The sequence below is a fragment of the Triturus cristatus genome, chromosome 6 (assembly GCF_964204655.1).
Source record: "Triturus cristatus chromosome 6, aTriCri1.1, whole genome shotgun sequence".
NCBI lineage: Eukaryota > Metazoa > Chordata > Amphibia > Caudata > Salamandridae > Triturus > Triturus cristatus.
Genome location: NC_140589.1, coordinates 1,134,908,649 through 1,134,929,838, shown reverse-complemented (window position 1 = coordinate 1,134,929,838; position 21,190 = coordinate 1,134,908,649). Strand labels below are relative to the sequence as shown.

The window sequence follows — 21,190 nt, the reverse complement described above, 5'->3', positions numbered from 1 at the left end:
GCGTTGTAAATGGGGGGATTAAATCCCCTTGAGTCCTAAGGGTCCCAGGGGTCCAACTAGCCCACCAGGTACCTCCAGTAAGCACCACAGAGCTGCGTTGCAGAGAGGTGTAAAAAGGGGCGTGGCCTCTGAACACCTCTCTGCAAGGCAGCCCTGTGGCTCATACAGGGGGTACCCAATGTGGTTGAAGCCCCGGGGAGGTGGTGGTCCCCGGGCCTGTAACGGACCCCCCGCATTTGCAGTATTAGTGCACCGTGGAGGTGGCGGTCCCCGTGGTAGCGGGGGGCCATGTGCCCCCTGTGAATAATTAAGAAAAGCCCCGGGGGTGGCGGGCCTTTTATTTTTTTTCACCTTGTTTCACTGTTTTCTTGTGACTCGGTTCTACAGAGTCACAAGATGGCTGTCAACACTTCCTGGCCTGGAGTGTTGGCAGCCAATCACAGTGAAGCTCGTGGTCGGGAGGGTTCGCGAATCCACCACTGCCCTAGGTATCGAAACTTTTATTTTTTGAATTCCTCAGCAACTACTGAACGGATTTACACCATTTAAAAAACGGACGCTTTCTCAAACAAGCACTACCTTTTTGCCAAATTTGGTGTAATTCCGTTCAGCAGTTCGGGCTGTAGCCGTGTCTAAAGTTTCCTATGGAAAATAACAAGGAGAAAACACATTTTGGGACCCTCCTTTTTTCTCGGACCCCGCTTGACGAATCACCCCGAAACTTTCAAGACAGGAGCGGACCGGAGCGCCCCGATAGTTTTGAAAATTTAGCGAAAATTCATCAACCGGCGCCAAAGATAATGGGAAAACAAAAAAACGCTTTTCCTATGGAAACTAGGTCCTAACTATAACTACCTACTGGCAACCGCCAGTAGGATAAGGATAAGAATATGGATATATATATATATATATATATATATATAACTTGTTTGGTCCGTGTATGCTGCAAAGTGGCGAAGACTCAGCTGCTGCTCATCTGCGGAGTGCTTTATAGATAGATAGATTGATAGATATATTTATATATACATATACACAAATATATATATATATATATATATATATATGAAAGTTCCACAAGTTGCCCAAAGACGAAGCGCACTCGCACCAGAACAAATAACTCTGCAGCACACCAACAGACAGCGTGTCAGTTCCTTTTGATAACATTGCCCAACGCGTTTCAGATTCAAACATCCTTGTTCACGGGCAGCAGCATTAGAAACCACAATGATCTCAAGGGACTCTCAATAAATACCCATTTTAATGTTCATTCTCATCAGGTGAGTCCATGGTGAATACCAAGCATTGTGGGATAGGTAGTCCCGATTATGATAATACTTCAAAATGCCGCTAAATACATCTTGCCATTTCAATAAACCATGATAAGTTTGGAAAACACACGGTGCTGTGATGCGCTAAATACCGCAATCTGGTGCTCTGCCAGGCTCCACTGTAATGAGGCCCCAGATCCGCTTTTCAGATATCAACGGTGGTGCAGCTTCCACGGCAGGGCTGCCGTGCATATGAAAGTTCCACAAGTTGCCCAAAGACGAAGCGCACTCGCACCAGAACAAATAACTCTGCAGCACACCAACAGACAGCGTGTCAGTTCCTTTTGATAACATTGCCCAACGCGTTTCAGATTCAAACATCCTTGTTCACGGGCAGCAGCATTAGAAACCACAATGATCTCAAGGGACTCTCAATAAATACCCATTTTAATGTTCATTCTCATCAGGTGAGTCCATGGTGAATACCAAGCATTGTGGGATAGGTAGTCCCGATTATGATAATACTTCAAAATGCCGCTAAATACATCTTGCCATTTCAATAAACCATGATAAGTTTGGAAAACACACGGTGCTGTGATGCGCTAAATACCGCAATCTGGTGCTCTGCCAGGCTCCACTGTAATGAGGCCCCAGATCCGCTTTTCAGATATCAACGGTGGTGCAGCTTCCACGGCAGGGCTGCCGTGCATATGAAAGTTCCACAAGTTGTCCAAAGACGAAGCGCACTCGCACCAGAACAAATAACTCTGCAGCACACCAACAGACAGCGTGTCAGTTCCTTTTGATAACATTGCCCAACGCGTTTCAGATTCAAACATCCTTGTTCACGGGCAGCAGCATTAGAAACCACAATGATCTCAAGGGACTCTCAATAAATACCCATTTTAATGTTCATTCTCATCAGGTGAGTCCATGGTGAATACCAAGCATTGTGGGATAGGTAGTCCCGATTATGATAATACTTCAAAATGCCGCTAAATACATCTTGCCATTTCAATAAACCATGATAAGTTTGGAAAACACACGGTGCTGTGATGCGCTAAATACCGCAATCTGGTGCTCTGCCAGGCTCCACTGTAATGAGGCCCCAGATCCGCTTTTCAGATATCAACGGTGGTGCAGCTTCCACGGCAGGGCTGCCGTGCATATGAAAGTTCCACAAGTTGCCCAAAGACGAAGCGCACTCGCACCAGAACAAATAACTCTGCAGCACACCAACAGACAGCGTGTCAGTTCCTTTTGATAACATTGCCCAACGCGTTTCAGATTCAAACATCCTTGTTCACGGGCAGCAGCATTAGAAACCACAATGATCTCAAGGGACTCTCAATAAATACCCATTTTAATGTTCATTCTCATCAGGTGAGTCCATGGTGAATACCAAGCATTGTGGGATAGGTAGTCCCGATTATGATAATACTTCAAAATGCCGCTAAATACATCTTGCCATTTCAATAAACCATGATAAGTTTGGGCAACTTGTGGAACTTTCATATATATATATATATATATATATATATATATATATATATATATATATATATATATATATATATATATATGCCACAAAACACACGCGCCTCTCCGCAGCGTGAAACAGGCCACACCAACCGTGCTTGTTGCAGTCATTTATTTGAGGCAGAAAAAGCATAACGCGTTTCAACTCTAGTGAGTCTTAATCATATGCAGGCATTCAAAGAGTGGGATCGTCAGCTTTAAAAAGACGTAACTTTAAACATTGAAAAGGGACTAATGCCCACAAGTCAAATTTAAAGTGGCAGTTGGCATTCAAATAAGACAGGTTTCCTTAGCCCAGAGATGAACAGAGTACACATTTTCCATTATTCAGTTCAAGTTAAATGCCTCGAAAATAAAGTATTTTCAATCAATGTCTTTCATCTCTGCTCGATTCATTTTGCTTTTCCATTCTTTCGTTTTGTAGTCACTCTTCCTACATTGTCCACAATGCACCTTTTCTGCCGGTTTTCACCCACTCGATAATTCAATGCTGATTTTGGCAAAACTTAAACTTGTTTCCTCCGTGTACCCAATGTATACATATTGCCTTTATTGGAATAGTTCCATTTTATGGTCATATCACAGGGTCACAATGTCAAAACAAGTTAATTCCGCTACCACCGATTTTATATATATCATATTTATAATGGTTTTTTATCACCCTTGTCGAACGCAATGGGACACAAGGGCGATGCAAAACCTAAAATGACATTTACCAAGCCACGTATGGCCACCTGCTTTGCGTCACTCCACTTCAGGGAGGCGTTCCATGGGTGGAGCGTCAGTGTTTCCGCACATCCACCAATGGATTTTGGCGAATTCCCAGAATTACCATCAGCAGTAGACCTGGGAATGCAATAAAATGCTACGCCTTCTCAGGGGAGGCGTAGCAAGGAGAAATTTGCTTATTTCTCCTCATATGTTCCTCTTTCTACATGTGCGACATTCTGCAGCACACATAGAAAGAGGTAAAAGCCGCAGAGGATTGCTTTTGTGCAGAAAGCTGTCCCTTCTTGCACAAAAACAATCCTGCGACAACACAGGCACCCTTGTACCATGATGCAAGGGTGCCTTCGTTGGTGCAAGGCAGCAGTTTGTGCACTAGGAGGAATGCGCTGTATAATGTTAGATAAGGCGGAACCCTGTCCTCTCCCTTTCATGTTGCGCAGCAAGGTGGCTTGCTGCTTTGCATAAATATTTCATAAATTTTCCCGCAAGTGTTTAAAATGCCATGGAGCATAGAATTTAAAACAGACGGTGTTGATTTGTGTGGAGGAAATTAAGTTCAAACACTGGAGTCGCATAGACCCTGCTTGTGCTGCGTACCATGAGATTTCTACCATTGCCCAACATGGTTATAATAGAGATACCAAGGGGGTATACCAACAGTAATTTAGAACAAGGACTTAATTGAAGTAGGGATATACAAATACATTTTTAGACAGTGAAGCCAAAGCTATAGGATGAAACAGTACCCGCGAAAAGAGACATTTTTGGCAATGCCAATTGAATTTATTTTCTTAATGAAATTTACTTTTTTCACCAGAGCTAGAGGCGACAGTGGTGTGAGGGAACACAGCTTATGAAAGAGACATTTTTGGGAATTCTGACTTTAATTTGCAAGGTAAAGGAGCATTTCCACCACCACATAGGTAGGACATAGTTACGTTGAGAATTACAACTGAGGACAGACCTTTCTGGTAAGGTTGACTCAAATCTGTGAGAAAAAGAGCATTTCCACCAGATAAGCAAGACATAGTTTCACTGAGGATCTCACCTCGGGAGAAGAGACACTGGCTGAAAATAATTTGTGATACAACAGGATTTTGTGGCCAGATTCACATCTGCATGAGGGCACATGACTCAAAAGACATGTTTGAGAACACTCAACATGAAATTGAGTTTGTAATATACCAGGTAGGATAGAGATAAGAGACACAGGGGGATATGTACAACGAGGTGGCGGAGAGTGTCGTTAGCCTCCTGGGCTTAACGTCATGCTCCGCCACTTTGGAAACGCAAGGCTGCACCATATTTACAAGAATGCGTTTCCCCCTGCAATGACACTAAGTTTAACAAATTAGCGCCAACGCAGGCACCCTTGCACAAGAGTGCAAGGGTGTCTCTGTGCAGGGGAGGATTGGTTATGTGTAGGAAGGTGTCGCTTCTTGCACATAAACAAACCTAAAATGCCATTTTGTAACTTTCATATGTGCTGCTTCATGCAGCACACTTGAAAGTTTCAAAATGGAATTTTTGTTTAAGGTTTGTTTATGTACAGGAAGGGACACCTTCCTGTACATAAACAAACCATGGCATTTTGCTTTTCCCATGTGAGCTGCACAAGGCAGCACACATGGAAAAAGCAAAGACGAGGAGAAAACTGCATTTCTCCTCATTTCGCCAACTTAAGACCAGGATTTTTCTAGTCTTAATTTTGGCGCGGACTCCGGTGTACGCCACCCTTGTCCATAGGGGGTAGAATCAAATACAATGGGTGTTGCGGTGGAACAACACCCACTGCACGCCCCTTTCACACTAAAAATAGCCTGAAAGGATGCCTTCTGTACAAGGCAGCGTTAAGCCACGTTAAGTGGCTTAATGCTGCTTTTTACATAAGGCAAGGCCCCTATCGCCACGGGAACGTCACAAAAAGAGATGTTCCCGTGGCAATAGGGGCTTGTACATATGCCCCACAGTTCGAGAAAGAAACCTTTTTGAACACTGACTTGATTAAATTAATGGAAGAAAAATACATGTTGCACCAAATAGATGGGACAACATTGAAGTGAGACCTGTGAAGGTGCATAGCTGTCAAGGTTTCAGATCGCCTATGTGTGGAAAGCTATGGTTTTAGTGTGCATATGAGTGACATTCTAATGTCAAAAGTGTGACAGTTCAAGTGGTACTTTCTCACAAGTAATTGAAAGCAATAAACAGTATTCGAGTGAATGTGAATTTTCTGACCCTGTAATAAAACATCACACAACTATGAACATATGCCTAAAACTAGCTAAATCTATTGGCTTTGTTAATGCTTATTAGCAGTATCAGATCAATGTGTATAACAGTGATTTTGTTGTGAATAAATAGAATTGAAAATATTTACATTCTGAGAATATTAGAATGTGAATTGAAATCTTCTAGGACTGTGGAAGGGGCATTGGTCTTTGGAGTGTCTCAACTAACTCCTGTTCTTTCCTTCACACTACTTTAATCTGCAGTTTCTTACTCTTAGCCACTTACACCTTTTTTTCCTCATATCTTTCAGAAATCTTGAATCTGCATATCTCAGGTGTAATCTGCATGCTCTTCCTTCACCAGTGTCTTTACACTCCATCTTTCTGCATTACTTCTGTGTGGCACCCTCTTTGCCATTATCACGCAGACACACACACATTCTGGGGGATATTTACAACAGAATTTTGGAGTGCGGTGTTAAGCCAAAATTGGTATTGGCGCACATTTTTAAAACGCAGGCGAGCGCCGTATTTACTAAAATATGGCACACCCCTGTGTTTCCCCTAGCGCCTGCACTAATAAAGCTGCCTAACGCAAGTGTAGACAGCCTTGTGCCATATTGCGAGGGTGCCTGCGCTGCAGGGGTAATTGTTTATGTGCACCTTCCTGCACATAAATAATCTTGAAAAGCGAGTTGCTCTTTCTATGTGTGCTGCAGAAGTGGCTGAACGCTGCTTTGCAAATAAGGAGAAGGGGATATCGACACCACAACGATGCTAAAAGTGACGTTCTGGTGGTGATAACCCCTTATAAACATGCCCCTTTCGCTCTGTCTCTCTGTCTCTCTCTCCTCACCAGCATTTCAACAACCGTGTACTTCCTTCACACAAAAAGGTAATTTTGATTTCACATGTCAACCGGTCTGTACGCTCTGCAGAAAACTTACAGAATGGACAAACTTGTAGTCAAAAGCACTTAATGATTAATCGATGGGCATTGTGCGAAACCTTCACTGACTTCAGCCTCAATTATAGAGTAACCAATCATGCACCAACATGCACACCTACCCAGGACGTGAAATTACCCAGATACCTAGGGGCAACTCCGTAAACAGTATGCACAATACAAGAGTCAGGTGTTCCATGAAATATACCACAGAACTATAACTTCCGGATAAAGGATGTACTCTTAAGGAATTCAAGGTCAAGTAAAATCTGAAATGTAAACAGGGACTGCATCACTGACATGGATTACTGCAAAGGCAAGGGTTACTGTGTTTTTTGTGTGCTCTCTATGGAGGCCAATAATTGTCTGAACATGTGGTCTGAACACCCTTATGAGCTACTGTAAGAATTTGCGTGACTGGTTAGCTGGGGTGTGGGCCATGGTCAAGCAGCAACCACTCCTTGTCAAGGTAAGGCACAAGCAAACCCCAAATTAACCTGTTGTCAACCCCCTGGTAGCTTGGCACAGATTAATCAGGCTTACCGTAGAGGCAATGTGTAAAGTATTTGAGCAACACTTCATACAGTAAAAGAGTGAAGACACCACATGCAAAAAGATCCCAAACCAGTTTAGAAATTAGTGCCTAATTTATTAAATAAAAATACACCAAAATGAGAAAAATACAATCAGGCTCCAACCGTGGCTATGTGGTAATGTTGGACCAGATCACATTTAAAAGGTCAAGCCAACTGCAATGGAGTGCATGTTGGATACAGTCCCGGGTTCATCCAGCTGTAGGTGTTCTATCTCAAGTTTTGTGTCATGAGTCCCATTTGCGTTGGAGAGAGCAGCGAGGAGCAAGGAGAGCTAGGCATCGCGGATGGGTGGGCTGGAGCTTCACGTTGGAGGTCCCCTGCAAGTGGTCAATGCTGCAGTATGAAGAGACAGGCTGGCAGAGCGATGCGCTGTTTTTTGGTGTGAACAGCGCGATCTCATTGTGAACAGGCCCGTTCGCGGTTACAAAGAGCACAAAAGCTTGATTTAAGTTCCCATGAGACATACCAAGGGTCCGGGACCTGATAGGCACCACTTGGGAGTCAGAAACGCGCTGGGTCCAGGGGCTGGTGCAGATCCGGATGCCAGCAGACTATCCCTTGGAGTCACTCCGGGGTCTAGGGTTCAAGATGAAGTTGCCAGTCCAGTTCGTCTTCCCCAGGCAAGAGGGCAGCAAGTCAGCACAGCATAACAACAGCTCCTTTAGAGTGTCAGTCCTTGTAGGTGCACAGCAGTCCTTCTTCCTGGCAGAGTATCCACAAACCCAGTAGTATACTGAAGAGTTGGTGCCCGAGACCCTACTTTTATACCTTGGTACCATGGTACCATGGTACCATGGTTCTGGAACGTTGGAGAAGCTTCTGAACAGTGGCTTTCAAGCGCATGGAATTTGCTGCATCCCCTGTCCTGGTTCCAAGCTGGCTCAAGTGTCATTTTACAGTCGTTAGGCCCTTTGAGTGAAGGCAGAGCACAGGCTACTCAGTTGTAAGTGTGCTCTGCACCACACCCATCCTGCCAGCGGATGGCCCATTCAGGCAGAGTGTAGTAATGATGACACGCTGGTAAGTTGTAATCCAAGTAGGTTTATTCAGGTACGTAGACAGGTCATCAATAACGGGTATACAAGTCCTGTAGAGCAGCTTCTAAGCTCATGTCAACAGCCCCACCAGGAGCAGCCTGCTAGCTGCTTAGCCCCATCCACCAACTGTCACTCCTCATCCAGTCACCCAGGCATTCTACTCAAATTCTACTCACCAACATTCCATACAGAAGACACACACACACAGGCTGAGCAGCTAGGACAGAGAAACATAGGGAATAAAACATCATGCAAGAGTACTACACAGAGTCACCTCTACTCTGGGCCCAGCTCTCACTGTCTTAAGACAAAATAAATGAGCGCTAGCTCCAGTAAATCCAGCTGAAAACGAAGCACCTCAAGCATATCACAGGAGCGTTATATGCGTGAAAAACATATTTTAGAGTAGGAAAGCAGTGAGATGCACTGGAAAGAAAGCGTTAGATTAACCCCTGATGCGTGGCCTTGACCGGGATGAAGGAGATGTGCGCCAAAAGAAAATGTTCCTATTCACTCTTTGATTTATTGAATTAGCAAAGGAAAATAACGTTTAAATTAACTCCAAGTAGGCAATTTAAGGTGGAGTGTAGAAATTATCTGAGAGAGGGATTTTTGGGATTGCTGACTGGATTTTGTTTGTTAGAGACAGATACAATTATGTGAGGAAACATTAGAGGAGAATAAAAAGATAAAATATAGAAAACATAAATGTCAGTCCTAAACAAATGCAATTGGTGAAGGGAAAACTAGAACTATCATGAGCTTCACTGCACAAACAACTGGAGCTCAGTGCAATGCAGTTGACTAAATGACTACCACTACCATGAACAGTAAAATACAATCAGGTGGGGCAGTAACTACTTCATCAATTGCCACTGCCACAGCATCGAAGCTATAACCTAAAAGATCGCCATCTAAAAACCCACCCGTTACAAGATAATCGAAGTCTTGCACAAGTTAAGGTGCATTATAGCCATGGTTGAAAAAATAATAGTAAGTGAGCAGAGATCAACAATCATGGTCAGCTACATCAGTGGGAGTCATTAAGGACAAGCTGCCAACTCAGTGAGACTCATCGGCTGGCATAAGACTACAGAATCTCTCAATGCCAGCCACATCAATTGCACTTTCATTGAATCTCATTGTACGGCGAGTTACCAGTTCTGACTATAAATACCACTCAAAAGTATGCTTTTATTAGTTAAGAAAGCTGAAGAAACAATAGAGTCTAATTTGTTATGTTATTGTATTAGGATCTTATAGGGCATACTATCACCAAGGGGGTCTTTTTGTGCTAGGGATTAGACAGGTAGGACGAATAAGACAGAGAGAAAGTTAAACCTGTCCAAAGGAAAATTAGGCCATGGCTTTCTGTCTAAAGCTGAGATGAAAGGAGATTTTGCAAAGCTAACGATTTAGGGTGTTACTAGAATTGAATAAGCATGGCCTCCTCTTCTGAATGGGAGTAGCTTTGGAAAACGTAGGAAACAATGTGAAAAAATGAGCCAATTGTTTTGAACAGACTGAAGCAATTGAGTGATGATGCTTTGATGGCAAAGTAAACGCTGTTGCAGTAGTCAAGACGTGTTCCTATACGGATGTGATCCTACTATTCCGACCTGCCGAGCTTTACATCACGGACAATAACACCCCTGGTAAAAAAGCACACCATGCAGGATTAATATTTCCCTGAGTGGTAAATAACAGAGCACTCCTAATAGGGCTCATGTCTAGTCTTTGTGTGGTAAATTTAAATAATCTATACCAGTCAGAGAACAGCCCATTGTAGTCTGGGATTTGAAAATGCACAACCTAAAACTACTGGTACCAGAATGACTAAAATGCCATAGGAGCTACTTCTAACACAGCAGATATGAAGTGTCTCACCCATATCAGGGGGAATGAAATAAAACAAATGGCAATTTAAGCTCCTGAGCAGCTTACAAATTCTGTCAGTACTGGCCAAGCAACTGGAGACGATCATGATCATCACTAGTTGTTTGTTATAAAGCGTATGTTTTAGGTTTGTCGTTGGCCAAGACCTTTCTAAGTTCATGAACTTATATATATATAATGTGCTTGCTTAACACACTGGTCTGCTGTTGTGTTATTCACATTTTTCTTCCGTATACTACCGTGTACAGCATGAGGTAATGGAGCCCTCTTTAGCCATTGGCTAACTACACTCTGAATGATAGCATTCTGCCCTTTCAGCAGGATCACAACCCAAACAAAGTAGTTCCATTTAATGCATGGACTGCCATAGCAAGTTCTTATAGAGACGAGAATGTTTTTTTTTTTTGCTGTTAGCCAATCATTTTCTCCAATGCTCAGTGGCCCTGCAGCTCCCCCAACAATAAAGTTTTACAAAAACCATGACAAAACAAAACAAGCATTGACAAAGTAAAAAGGCTGTCAGACAACGCCAGACTTATTGTTATAAAGATGCAGCAGTAGGAGGCATATGACCGCACAGGTGTCTCCTTACAGATATGTTCAGTACAAAAAAGGTGACAACGTTATATAGTGCTACCACACACTACACCCCTGCTGCAATGAGGTGTGAGTAAGTCAAAAGCGAACGTAATGACTTCTACAACAAATTATTAGATTCTGGTGCACACAACAAATACATTCATTTGCAATTTTGTAAGGAAAAAAGGGACATTTATTTTAAGTATTAGTGAAATGCATTGGTTTCTGACAGCATTATGTTGGTTCTTAGTGTTTGAACATATAACAAAAGACATTAAGTACAATTATTCGGCTTCGATGTCTATACACAGGATGTAATTAACTGGAAGAGGTCGTTTTGAAAGATGGAAACAGCACAGCCAACACGTGTTTCGTCTGAAACGACTTCCTCAGGGCAGTCATGGGGTGGCACCATTGATGGTTACCACATAGACGGTACACCAACGCGTAATTACTCGTTGATGTGATGTATTATTCCATTAGTCCAAAGTGAAGAACTACCACAATTAGGGATTTAAATATTCCACAGTATATGTGAGCCGCCTTGATAAGAGGTGTTTTCGAAGCAACACAGCCGGTAGGATGGGAGATCAAGTATAGTTAACAGGATGCCAGACCTATGACCTTCGCTAATGCTGGTTTCTTATTAGAATCAGTTTCAGTCACCGAAATGTGCTTCCAATAATAAAATCATGAACAGGTTTTTATATTTAAAGATCAGTGACCCTCCTGTTCTAGAAAGAAGTTTTGCCTTTGTAGCGGATTAACTCAATTCAAACCCCGGATTTGCCCTCTTTACATTATTTTCGAATCAGTATCTGCAACATATCAAAGGCTTCATATATTGAACAGATAAATAGCCAACACATAATTTGCAAAAGAATAAGTTCTGTGTCCAAAAGGTTTCCAAGAGGGCCGCAGCGGGCACAACAAAAGGTCAGAGAGCCATATACCAAGGCTTTGCGGTCTTGATTCCACCTCCAGCCTCCTTCATTCACAACACTTCATCACAGCACTCACTGCCTCTTTTACTCACTTTTACAGGTTCTTTTTTATCCCAGTTTTATTCTCTTTGTCACTGCTTTTCCATCTTCCTCCTCCTCCCTCTGTCCCCCTTTTGTGTTTTTCTCTCTCTTCCTGTAAGTCAGAGCCTGAAAAAGAAAAATAAGTGCTGGTCCCCCAAAATGAATACCGTTGAGCCCCACTTGCAAACACCCGCTCAAATTAAGCAATATCAACAACATTGCCCCTCGTCGAACCTCATTTACTGAACAATGCTTTAAACCTTCACTCCTAGGTGCTGTCATATTCCAATACTCTGTTTTGTTCGAATTCTAGTTCTGTGCAGCCGGGGTAAGTCTTCTTCTCCATTAACGGTCTGCAAAAAATGTAGGAAATGCACTTGACCTTCAGCAAATATTATCTACCTATTCTGAATCAGCCCTTCCCATCCCCATAGTGACCCATACAGACCCCGCCCATGCATTGACCTTGCATCAGCTTTCTTTTTCTATTATCACAGCATGGATATTGTTGTGGTCACATTTGATGCAATAAAAAACTGTGAAAAGGTTGAGGAAATTGATTTTAATTTTATGATGTAGAGGACTGTAATGTTTGAAGTACGCTTGAAGATGCCGTGTTGTATGTTGGAAAGAACGATACTCAGATGTATTGTGTTCAAATGTATGCAAAATGACAGTGTTGAATTTGTAAAGAAAAATGAGGTATATGTATGCTACAGATAGGACTGTCTTACTCGTGCCAGTGGATGCTCTAACTTCCCCTTCCTATTGAAGAAAATGTTTGCACAGAATGTTGGACCACTAACATTGGGAAATGAGACAATACAGATATCCACTCATTGTCGTTGATAACTCTAGAACTCTGTGTTAATTCCCGAAGGGGTTCCAACTTACCGTAGTGATTTTACCACTTGCTTCTTGTTCATTTCTCACCTCCTTCGTTTCTTCTTAGTGGCTTGGTTCACGTTCGATACGGCTTCAGCCCACCGGGACATCGTCTTGTCTAACGACAACTTGACGGCAACATGTAATAGTTACGACGACCGTGTGGTGTTGGGGACTGCAGCCTTCTCCAAAGGGGTACACTACTGGGAACTCCACGTGGACCGTTATGATAATCACCCGGATCCAGCTTTTGGCATTGCCAGGATCAATGTTGTGAAAGATATGATGCTTGGGAAGGACGACAAGGCCTGGGCCATGTATGTGGACAACAATCGCAGTTGGTTCATGCATTGTAACTCTCACACCAACCGGTAAGAACTTTCCTCTGAATAGCTTCTTTTGAAATGTCTTGAAATCACACTTTCCCCCAATAATGGTTATTCATTTATACAAAATCAACAATATTGTAGTGCGAATAGTGACTAACTATGGAGTGATAATACAAGTGTGCTCTTCAACCAGAGTTTGAGCCAAGAATGGAAGGACGTAACCTTGTGACATACTTGTTTCTCCACTGGGAGTCAATGTCTATTATTGTTACACATAGATTATTACTACTACTATGACAAAAATACTAGTAATAATAATAGAGATACTCATAATATTGTGGTTACTTGTTGCTCCAGTTGACTGCTGGTGAAAGCAGTTTTTTTCCATTTTCTCTTTATTCTGTTTTCAAGGATTCTGGGTAGTTAGAGAATGTTTCGTTCGTCAACATGACCTTACATGTTTTATTCATTTAACTGTAATGCTTGTTTAAGTAGGTGAATCTTGGAAACCACAGTCCCATCTTTGGAAAAAGTCTAGAGATGGGTCCCAACTAAAAAACAGAGGCGAGTCTTTGTTTGGCTCTGTGAATTCCGCCTTTGCGCGGTTGTTGGTAGAACTTATTCTTAGAACAAAGGAATCCTTTGGCTACTCTTAATCGATAGGCTTCTGGCAGTATTTTGGACAGATTTCCTAACCCCTACCCCCTCTTTCATTAGGTTTTAGGAGGCCTTCCTGACATTTTCATGCCTGTAGCGTGGTCGTCTTTCCTTGTACATCCCGTTCATATAGTCAGGGCTTTAAGTGGGATGAAAAAAACTGGGGCGGGTCTCTCAAAGGGGCATGGCCAATGTAATTAAGGGCGTGGCTTAAAGACACGTAAGCAAAAGATTTGCACTTAGCATAGTGTGCCGCCCGACTTGTATTTTACTGTTTCTGTAATTGCATCCAGATATAGGATACAACAAGTAACATCATAGCTACAACAAGTCAGGACTATTGGCTTAGTCAATGGTTGTTAGCTGCGTAAGATAAATAAGAGGCAACTATGGCTTGTATATAACATTGAAAAATCTTCCACTAAAAGCAGTGCTTTAAATGGGTAAAAATAAGTGCAGGTACTCATTAAAATGAGCTAGAGGTGTAGTGAGTGGGCGGGGCTAGGGGCGGGACTAAGGGCAAGACATGATGATACTTAACGACTTCTATAATAGTTGCAGCGCACACCAAAGCACATGATAAATGTGTTTATATAAACAAATCAGGTTAACTCATTACACAAAATGAAAGAGAAATGCGATATGTTAACATTTCCTTTTTTTGCAATAGTTGCACCTTCTTAATGCCATACTGTTAATTGTTGTTGTTTGGCACAATACTATAGATTTGTGAGCATGTGAGTAGGAAGAAACTGAAAATACCCCCACTTAGAACCAAAGCTCTTATGGCAACAAGCAAATGAAGCAAATCATCATGACCCTCCCAAGAAGATATCTCTTGTCTCTTCCATCAATCTACCCATTCATCCTTTCATCCTACCATTTACCTGCTGATGTCCACCATTTACCATTTACATTCTGTTGTCTATTCAGTTTTTCATCCATCATTCAGTTTTACCATTCTGTCTGTCCACCCTTCATATCCAAACCTATCCATCCATCCGTCCATCTTTCGACCTATCCATTCATCCTTTCACTCATCCATCTCTTTATCCTCCCTTTCACTCAACCATCAATCCTTTTGCTCATCTATCCATCAACCCTTTCACTCCTTTATGTCATCCACCCTTTCATTCCATCCACCCTTTCACTCATCCATCATCCACCCTTTCATCCATCCTCCCTCCCTTTCATTCATCCATCCAATCTTTCACATATCCACCCATCATCCACCCTTTTATCTAATCATCCACCCTCTTTCACCCATCCATCCATCCATTCACTGATCCATCCATCCACTCATCCATCCATCCATCCACCCATCCATCCTTTCTTACTCATCCATCCACTCACTCACTCACCAACCCTCCCTACTACGTTATTTATGAACCTTTGTCACCGAGCAGACATGTACATAACAAGTGCCACCCATTTTCTTTAAAATACCTCCTGAGAGTGTCTTGATTCTCTCTCTCACTTTTTTTTTTTTACAGATAACAGGTATACAAATGCAGGAAAACACACAAACATAAGCAGACACACAAAAGCCTCCAGTATGTTAAAAGCCATGTTATACTCTTCACCATGGCTTTTTTAATTGCCACTGCCAGGGGACTTCAATGATTCCTGTGTTTGCGCAAATGCAGAGGATAGTATGAATGTGGTTGACAGCACAGGGCCTGAATGGACCCTGCTTTGTCAAGCACAGCGTGATGGTGAGCACCGGACATTATTCAAATGAGCCCTGCTGAATAGCTCAGTTGGGGCTCAGATCCGGGATACAAACGTGGCGCCTTGGCTGGCAGACACGTTCCACTCCTGCGCATTAGCAGTCTCAGCCAATGAGCCTACCTCTCATGAGTACCGGTACTCTCCTCGGGCAGTAGAGAAGTGCCGGTACTCAGAGTGATAAATTTAAGAAGTGCCGGTACTCAGTGCCATTTAAAGCACTGACTAAAAGCCCTGATGACACCACAACAATGTTGCTGCGCCTGTGTTTTAAAAAGAGAAGGGAAATCCTGAGAGAAAATGACTCTTTAAAGGATGTCCCTTCCCCTACAACGCTCACCTGGCATGACGTGCTTCCTTAACTTCTCCACTAGTGAGAAGTGAGCACGCCACATCGATGTGCCTGCTGTCATTGCAGTCTGAAAAAACACGGACCGCATGTGCCAGGGCACAAAACAGAGCCGTTTCGACGCCCCCTTTAAAAAACTGCCAGTGCTCAGCACCGGTGAGACCCGACCCACTTAAAGCGCTGCATATAGTAGAATATAGATCCCCATCTGTTGGTGGCAGCCAGGGTTTAATTTATTTCCATTTGTACAATTTTTTTTTTTCATTCTGCCAAATCGCCCCCCCCACCTCCCTTCACGGTAGAAGAGCCTCATTCTCCCTTCCCCTCCCATTGTACTACAGAGTTTTCTTTACTTTTTCCAAAAAAACATTTTCAGATCCCTTCCCCAGTTGTACGTCTCAAAATGGTACACAGAAATATCATCAGACATAATTATTGTGTCACCAAATTATTGTCCCTCTGGATGTAGATTTTCTATTATTAACTCCTTTGGGGTGATATTTTTGTAACAAAATTTAGGGCACAATATTTCTACAGACAATATTTTGACAACAATATTCTGGTACCACATTCTCGTCCCAAGAGATGCTCTTATCCAGAGCGCCGTATAAGGCTATGCGTTTCTGGAGTCACAAGTGGCAGAAAGTTGTTGCTGCATCCAATGTTGCTCCTTGCAGTAGGAAAAAGCACTGCCACTCCCAGCAGTTGTGCACTGGCCGCTTCATTCTTTTTCTGCTAAGCTTCAAAATATCTGTGCCCTTCTTCCTCTCAGTCGGTGAGATTTCAACTTTGCTCATAGGTTGGGTGATGGAACAATGCATGCCTTAATAACGCATGCCTGACCCACGCAGTCTTAACCACGACCGCGTCCTTCCCACGCATGCCTCTACCATGCAATTTCGTGGAAAAGCTATGTTTGGTTAAGGGACATGTGCGATAAAGATCAGACTCCTGCCTCTCGGCCCTGAGCCCTAAAATTCGGCCCTCTTGCAGTCTATTCTACCCGCCCTAGCCCAATAAACTTCCCCAACCACCTATCCTGAACCATAACACTCAGCCCCTAAAAACTACTCCGACCACAGTACCCCTCCCAGTGCACTAAATCCAGGCCCCACCCGCTAAAACCTATCCCTACTTTCCCCCTGCCCAACCCAACTGCCCCCTCGACCTGATAACTGACCCTTTCTTGTCCCTTACCCCCTAAAAACTTTTCAGACCCCAGATCCCCTCCCTGAGCCCTAAAACCATACCCAACCCCTAAAATCTACCCCACCTACCTCCTGCCCCAGCCCAACTGCCACCTTAACCTGTAAACTGCCCCTTTCCTTTCCCCTGGCCTGAGCCCTAAAACTCCCGATCCCCTCAGCCCTGAAAACTACCCGACCCCCCCCCCCAGCTCCCAAAACTACTCCCCAACTCAAACAAACTACCCCATCCCTGCCCTGAGCCTTAACACTCCCGACCTCCCAGCCCTGAAACCTACCCTGACGTCCCAGCTCCCAAAACGTCCCCCAACCCAAACAAACTACTCCCCACCCATTACCCTGCCTGAACCCTAAAACTCCAGACCCCCTCCAAGCCCTGAAAACTACTCCCACCCCTACAAACTACCCACAAAACCCCCCTTATCTCACCACCTCATACCGATCTTTCCTCTTCATGCACTTCCGCCAAGCGACGGCCAGAACTAGACCGCGCATATGCGTTGCTCAGACAAGCGCAGTTACGCTTGCAATGTCGGAAAACGCATGGCTGAGACCGTGGTGTTTCGGCTGTTTCCCTTGCTCATAAAACTCCTATTCCTAGAGAGTACTGGAAGAGACATGGGCTGATGCAGAGTCGACTAGTCTATAGGATAATCAAGGAAGCAACAGTGAAAACAGGCCCACCTGGCCACAAAACTGGCACACAAGCTGCAAAAAAAATGGGCCACACACTGATCTACTACACTAGTGCTTCGGGGAATTCATGATTTTACCACAAATATTGGTTACAGAAAACACAAATGCATGCAGTCTCCCATACCTTGCAAAATACCCATACAGCGTGTGTTTCCAAGTTAAAAACTTGCCTGATTCACAAATGTGGGCCACTTTTTTAGTTATCTGGTTCGCCAATGGGTGCCACTTTTATGTTCGTGCCTGGGCCCATTTTTTGCCCCAGACCGAACCTGGGATGATGGGTGTGACATAGCGACCATACTCACATTTTTTATTAATAACCACTGAGGAAGTACTATGATGTCCCTTCCCTCCGTTGAACCTTCCAAGATGCTAGCAACTCGAGGACTAACGAATGATTTGTGTTCACTCAGATAATTATAGAAATAAAAGAACATCTGTCGAAGAGACGAGAAAAACTCTAAACTAAAAATATGTATGTGTGAACTTGTGTGTGGAAGAGCAAAAGAGACAGAGAACAAGGCAGAGAGACCAGACAAAAGTGTGAAAGGAGAAAGAGAAATAGATAATGGTAGAAAGGCAAAAGATCAGAAGAATGGGAGAGGACAGATGAAGGAAACGAGAGGGGGCTGCACAACAGGTAGAAGGGAGCAAGGAGTGGTTCAGGTGAACTTTAAAAAAAAATAGGATTATGATATCACACTTTTATTGAGAAATAACAATCATACCACATTTTTATTTTGGAGAAACTGCCTTGTCGTCAAGTTTAAATAAAAGTGTTTTTTATTGGTAAACAAAGTTTAAAATGGTGCTCCTTAATGGAATGAACGTTCTTGCTAGTATATTTCTGCACAGTAATCTGTCGATTATCCTTTTCAGAACGGAAGGCGGTGTCTTTAAAAGTTCCACTGTCGGTGTGCTCTTGGACCTGAACAAACACATACTGCAGTTCTTTATCAATGGACAGAAACAGGGCCCTGCAGCTTTTGAAAACCTTGAGGGTGTCTTCATGCCTGCGATAAGCCTGAACCGAAATGTACAGGTAAAGTTTGTTCATCACAGAAATCTGTTGACATGGCCACGGGGAACTAAGGCCTATGGGAGAGACTATGGGGCTTACTTACAAGCCCCTTGCGCCGCCTTTGCGTCATTTTTAATATGGGAAAAAGTGACATACCGGTGAGATAAGCCCCTATGTGTTCTACTCCGCAGCCATCTCATTCAGCCTTGTGCTTGATGATCATCGTTTGTCCTGAGTAGTGACTTGCGCATGTGTTTAAGCAAGCGACTGACAACCAAAGCCTCCTTCAGCAACATTATATAAAGACTTTTAATGCAAGTAGGCTTGCCGTCTATAAGAGCGAAGCAGATAATGTTGTCAGACCCCTAGATGCCGCCGGGTGCCACATTTACTCTTTCTTTGGCGTACCTTGTTTTTTAATACTTAGAAACAGGTGTTTATGACACATGGAAAAAATGGAAGCAGCATTCAGAAGGCCCTGCATTGAATTTTGGCACCAGGCCTTGCGAAATCCTTTGACAAGCCTGCTGAATACTCCGCTATTAAATGCACCTTTTAGTGGAATCAGAGTACTTTAAGGGCCTCATGAGGTTCTAAACCATTTTGTGGGTCGAGGTGGTCCATTATTAAGGTTAGATTTCTGACCAAAGAAGCGGTACAGGAACAGAGGCGGTTCCACGTACGGAGCGTTAGGGCCGTTGACCCTCCCGTAATGTGAGCTATCACCTACTGAAGCATTAATTATAATGATCGGTACCAGGCATCAGTATTGTACGCAAAGTATTGTCAGGGGAAGAGGCATTGCCCTGTCACAATGCACCACGTGACATCATCCATCCTCCTGATGGTTGCCGTGAAATGCGCATGTCCAATTGGCCGTTAGCTTCAATGCAGCCAATCTGGTATGTGTACGTTTGCCCTCTGAATCTGCGTTGTATGAAAGCGCTATGGGGACAGTGACCCAGTCCCCTCGTACTCGGAGGGAGAGTTGGCCCGCCCAGCCAATTCCGATGCTGCTTTCAAGCTTTGTGTTGCTATACAGAGCATGAAAGCAGCGTTGTGATTGGCTATGTTTTTGCCCATCACAGCTCTTTGTCAGCAGTCGGCACCACACTGAAGGAGTCACAAACTGTACCCAAGTATGCAGGGAAAAGGGAGATCGCCATTATCAAAATCCCTTGAATAACAGTGGTCAAGCAGCAAGAAAAGGAAGTTAATTTTGTAGGATTATCGCCCAACCACCGTCATATTTTACTAGCCGCTGCTGCACAGGACGTCATGTCACAGGAGGCGTATCACAAAAGTCTATCATGATCGTATTGAAAGTACTTTCAAAGGGACCAAATCTTGCATTTGATAGATAATTTGTTGCATATATTTTGTCCAATTTCCAGTACATATTTTGTACCAGAATAAGTGCCCGGGACCAAAGTTTTGCTAGAAAGCCTGCAACCGATGCTGCAAGTATCGAGGGTGCTAAATACTAATGCTGCATAGCCTTGAATGCATTTCGTGACTCTTTCTTCCACCACCATACACTCCTAACCCTTTTCTGTCACTCTTACATGTCCTTTTTCATCGCAGCTTGCGCCCTTTGTGACTGTTTTTTAGTCTTTCTCTTCCTCTTTCTTTGCTTCGTTTGTGTTTTTCTCTCACTTGTCAGGGTGACAGTTTGATGAGGAAAAATAAAAGTTAGTCCACTAAAATGAAGGCCCGCAAGTCCCACCTGCAACCACCGGTTCATATTAAAGCCTGCTGTTTTCAATACCCACATAGAACTACCCATTTACACTACCTGGTGCCATGTAAAACTACTGGGTAGTTGTCTACTGTTATAATTTTACACCAATTCATAGTTGTTTTTCTTGCGGGAGTGAGGCTTTCGATATCTCTATCTTACACTAGTAATCATTGAATAACCCCCACAACTGGTTGTATGGTCTTTTGTTTGTCGATAAAGGGAAATAAGAAGCAATTATCTACCTAATCAATGAATCATGAAAGATTTAAAAGTCGGTCAATACAGAGAGTTAGTGTGAGTTAAAGGGTTTTATTTTCAAATCTTTTAGTCTTTCATTCATTAGACATTAATCTTCAGATTTCTGCATTAAACGTTAATATAATCCATCAATCAATATTTGCTTATAAAATAGAACAAAATGTTTGTTAAAATCACAATCAATATAGTTATAAAACAAGTGACTTCCATAAAGTAAATTCCCTAAACTAAATTAATTTGGGATAAATGGAGAAAAAGGTGTCATTTCAGGAACCCAATGAAGAGTTCTGATCAGAGAGAGAAACCTATACGGAAGTACGACACTTTTGCATTATAAGCTAGAAAACATTCTCAGCTCAAAAGATCTCAGCAGACAATTCAGTAAAATCTAAATAAAACAGCTTCTCATGAAAAAAGGCATAAGGACCTCAAGGCGAGTCTCCAGTCAGACTGTCAAGGAAGGAATCTTACTCTA

General features: G+C 43.0%; 1 protein-coding gene across 2 annotated transcripts in view; it reads left to right on the top strand.

The window, feature by feature from the left end:
* Positions 1–21,190, top strand: part of TRIM67 (tripartite motif containing 67) — a 449,109-nt gene that overhangs the window by 425,761 nt on the left and 2,158 nt on the right. For both annotated transcript variants that reach the window (XM_085612036.1, XM_085612035.1), the window contains exons 8-9: positions 12,799–13,102; positions 18,575–18,737. In XM_085612036.1, the coding sequence (XP_085468162.1) occupies positions 12,799–13,102; positions 18,575–18,737 (467 nt within the window). The remainder of the gene's footprint in view (positions 1–12,798; positions 13,103–18,574; positions 18,738–21,190) is intronic.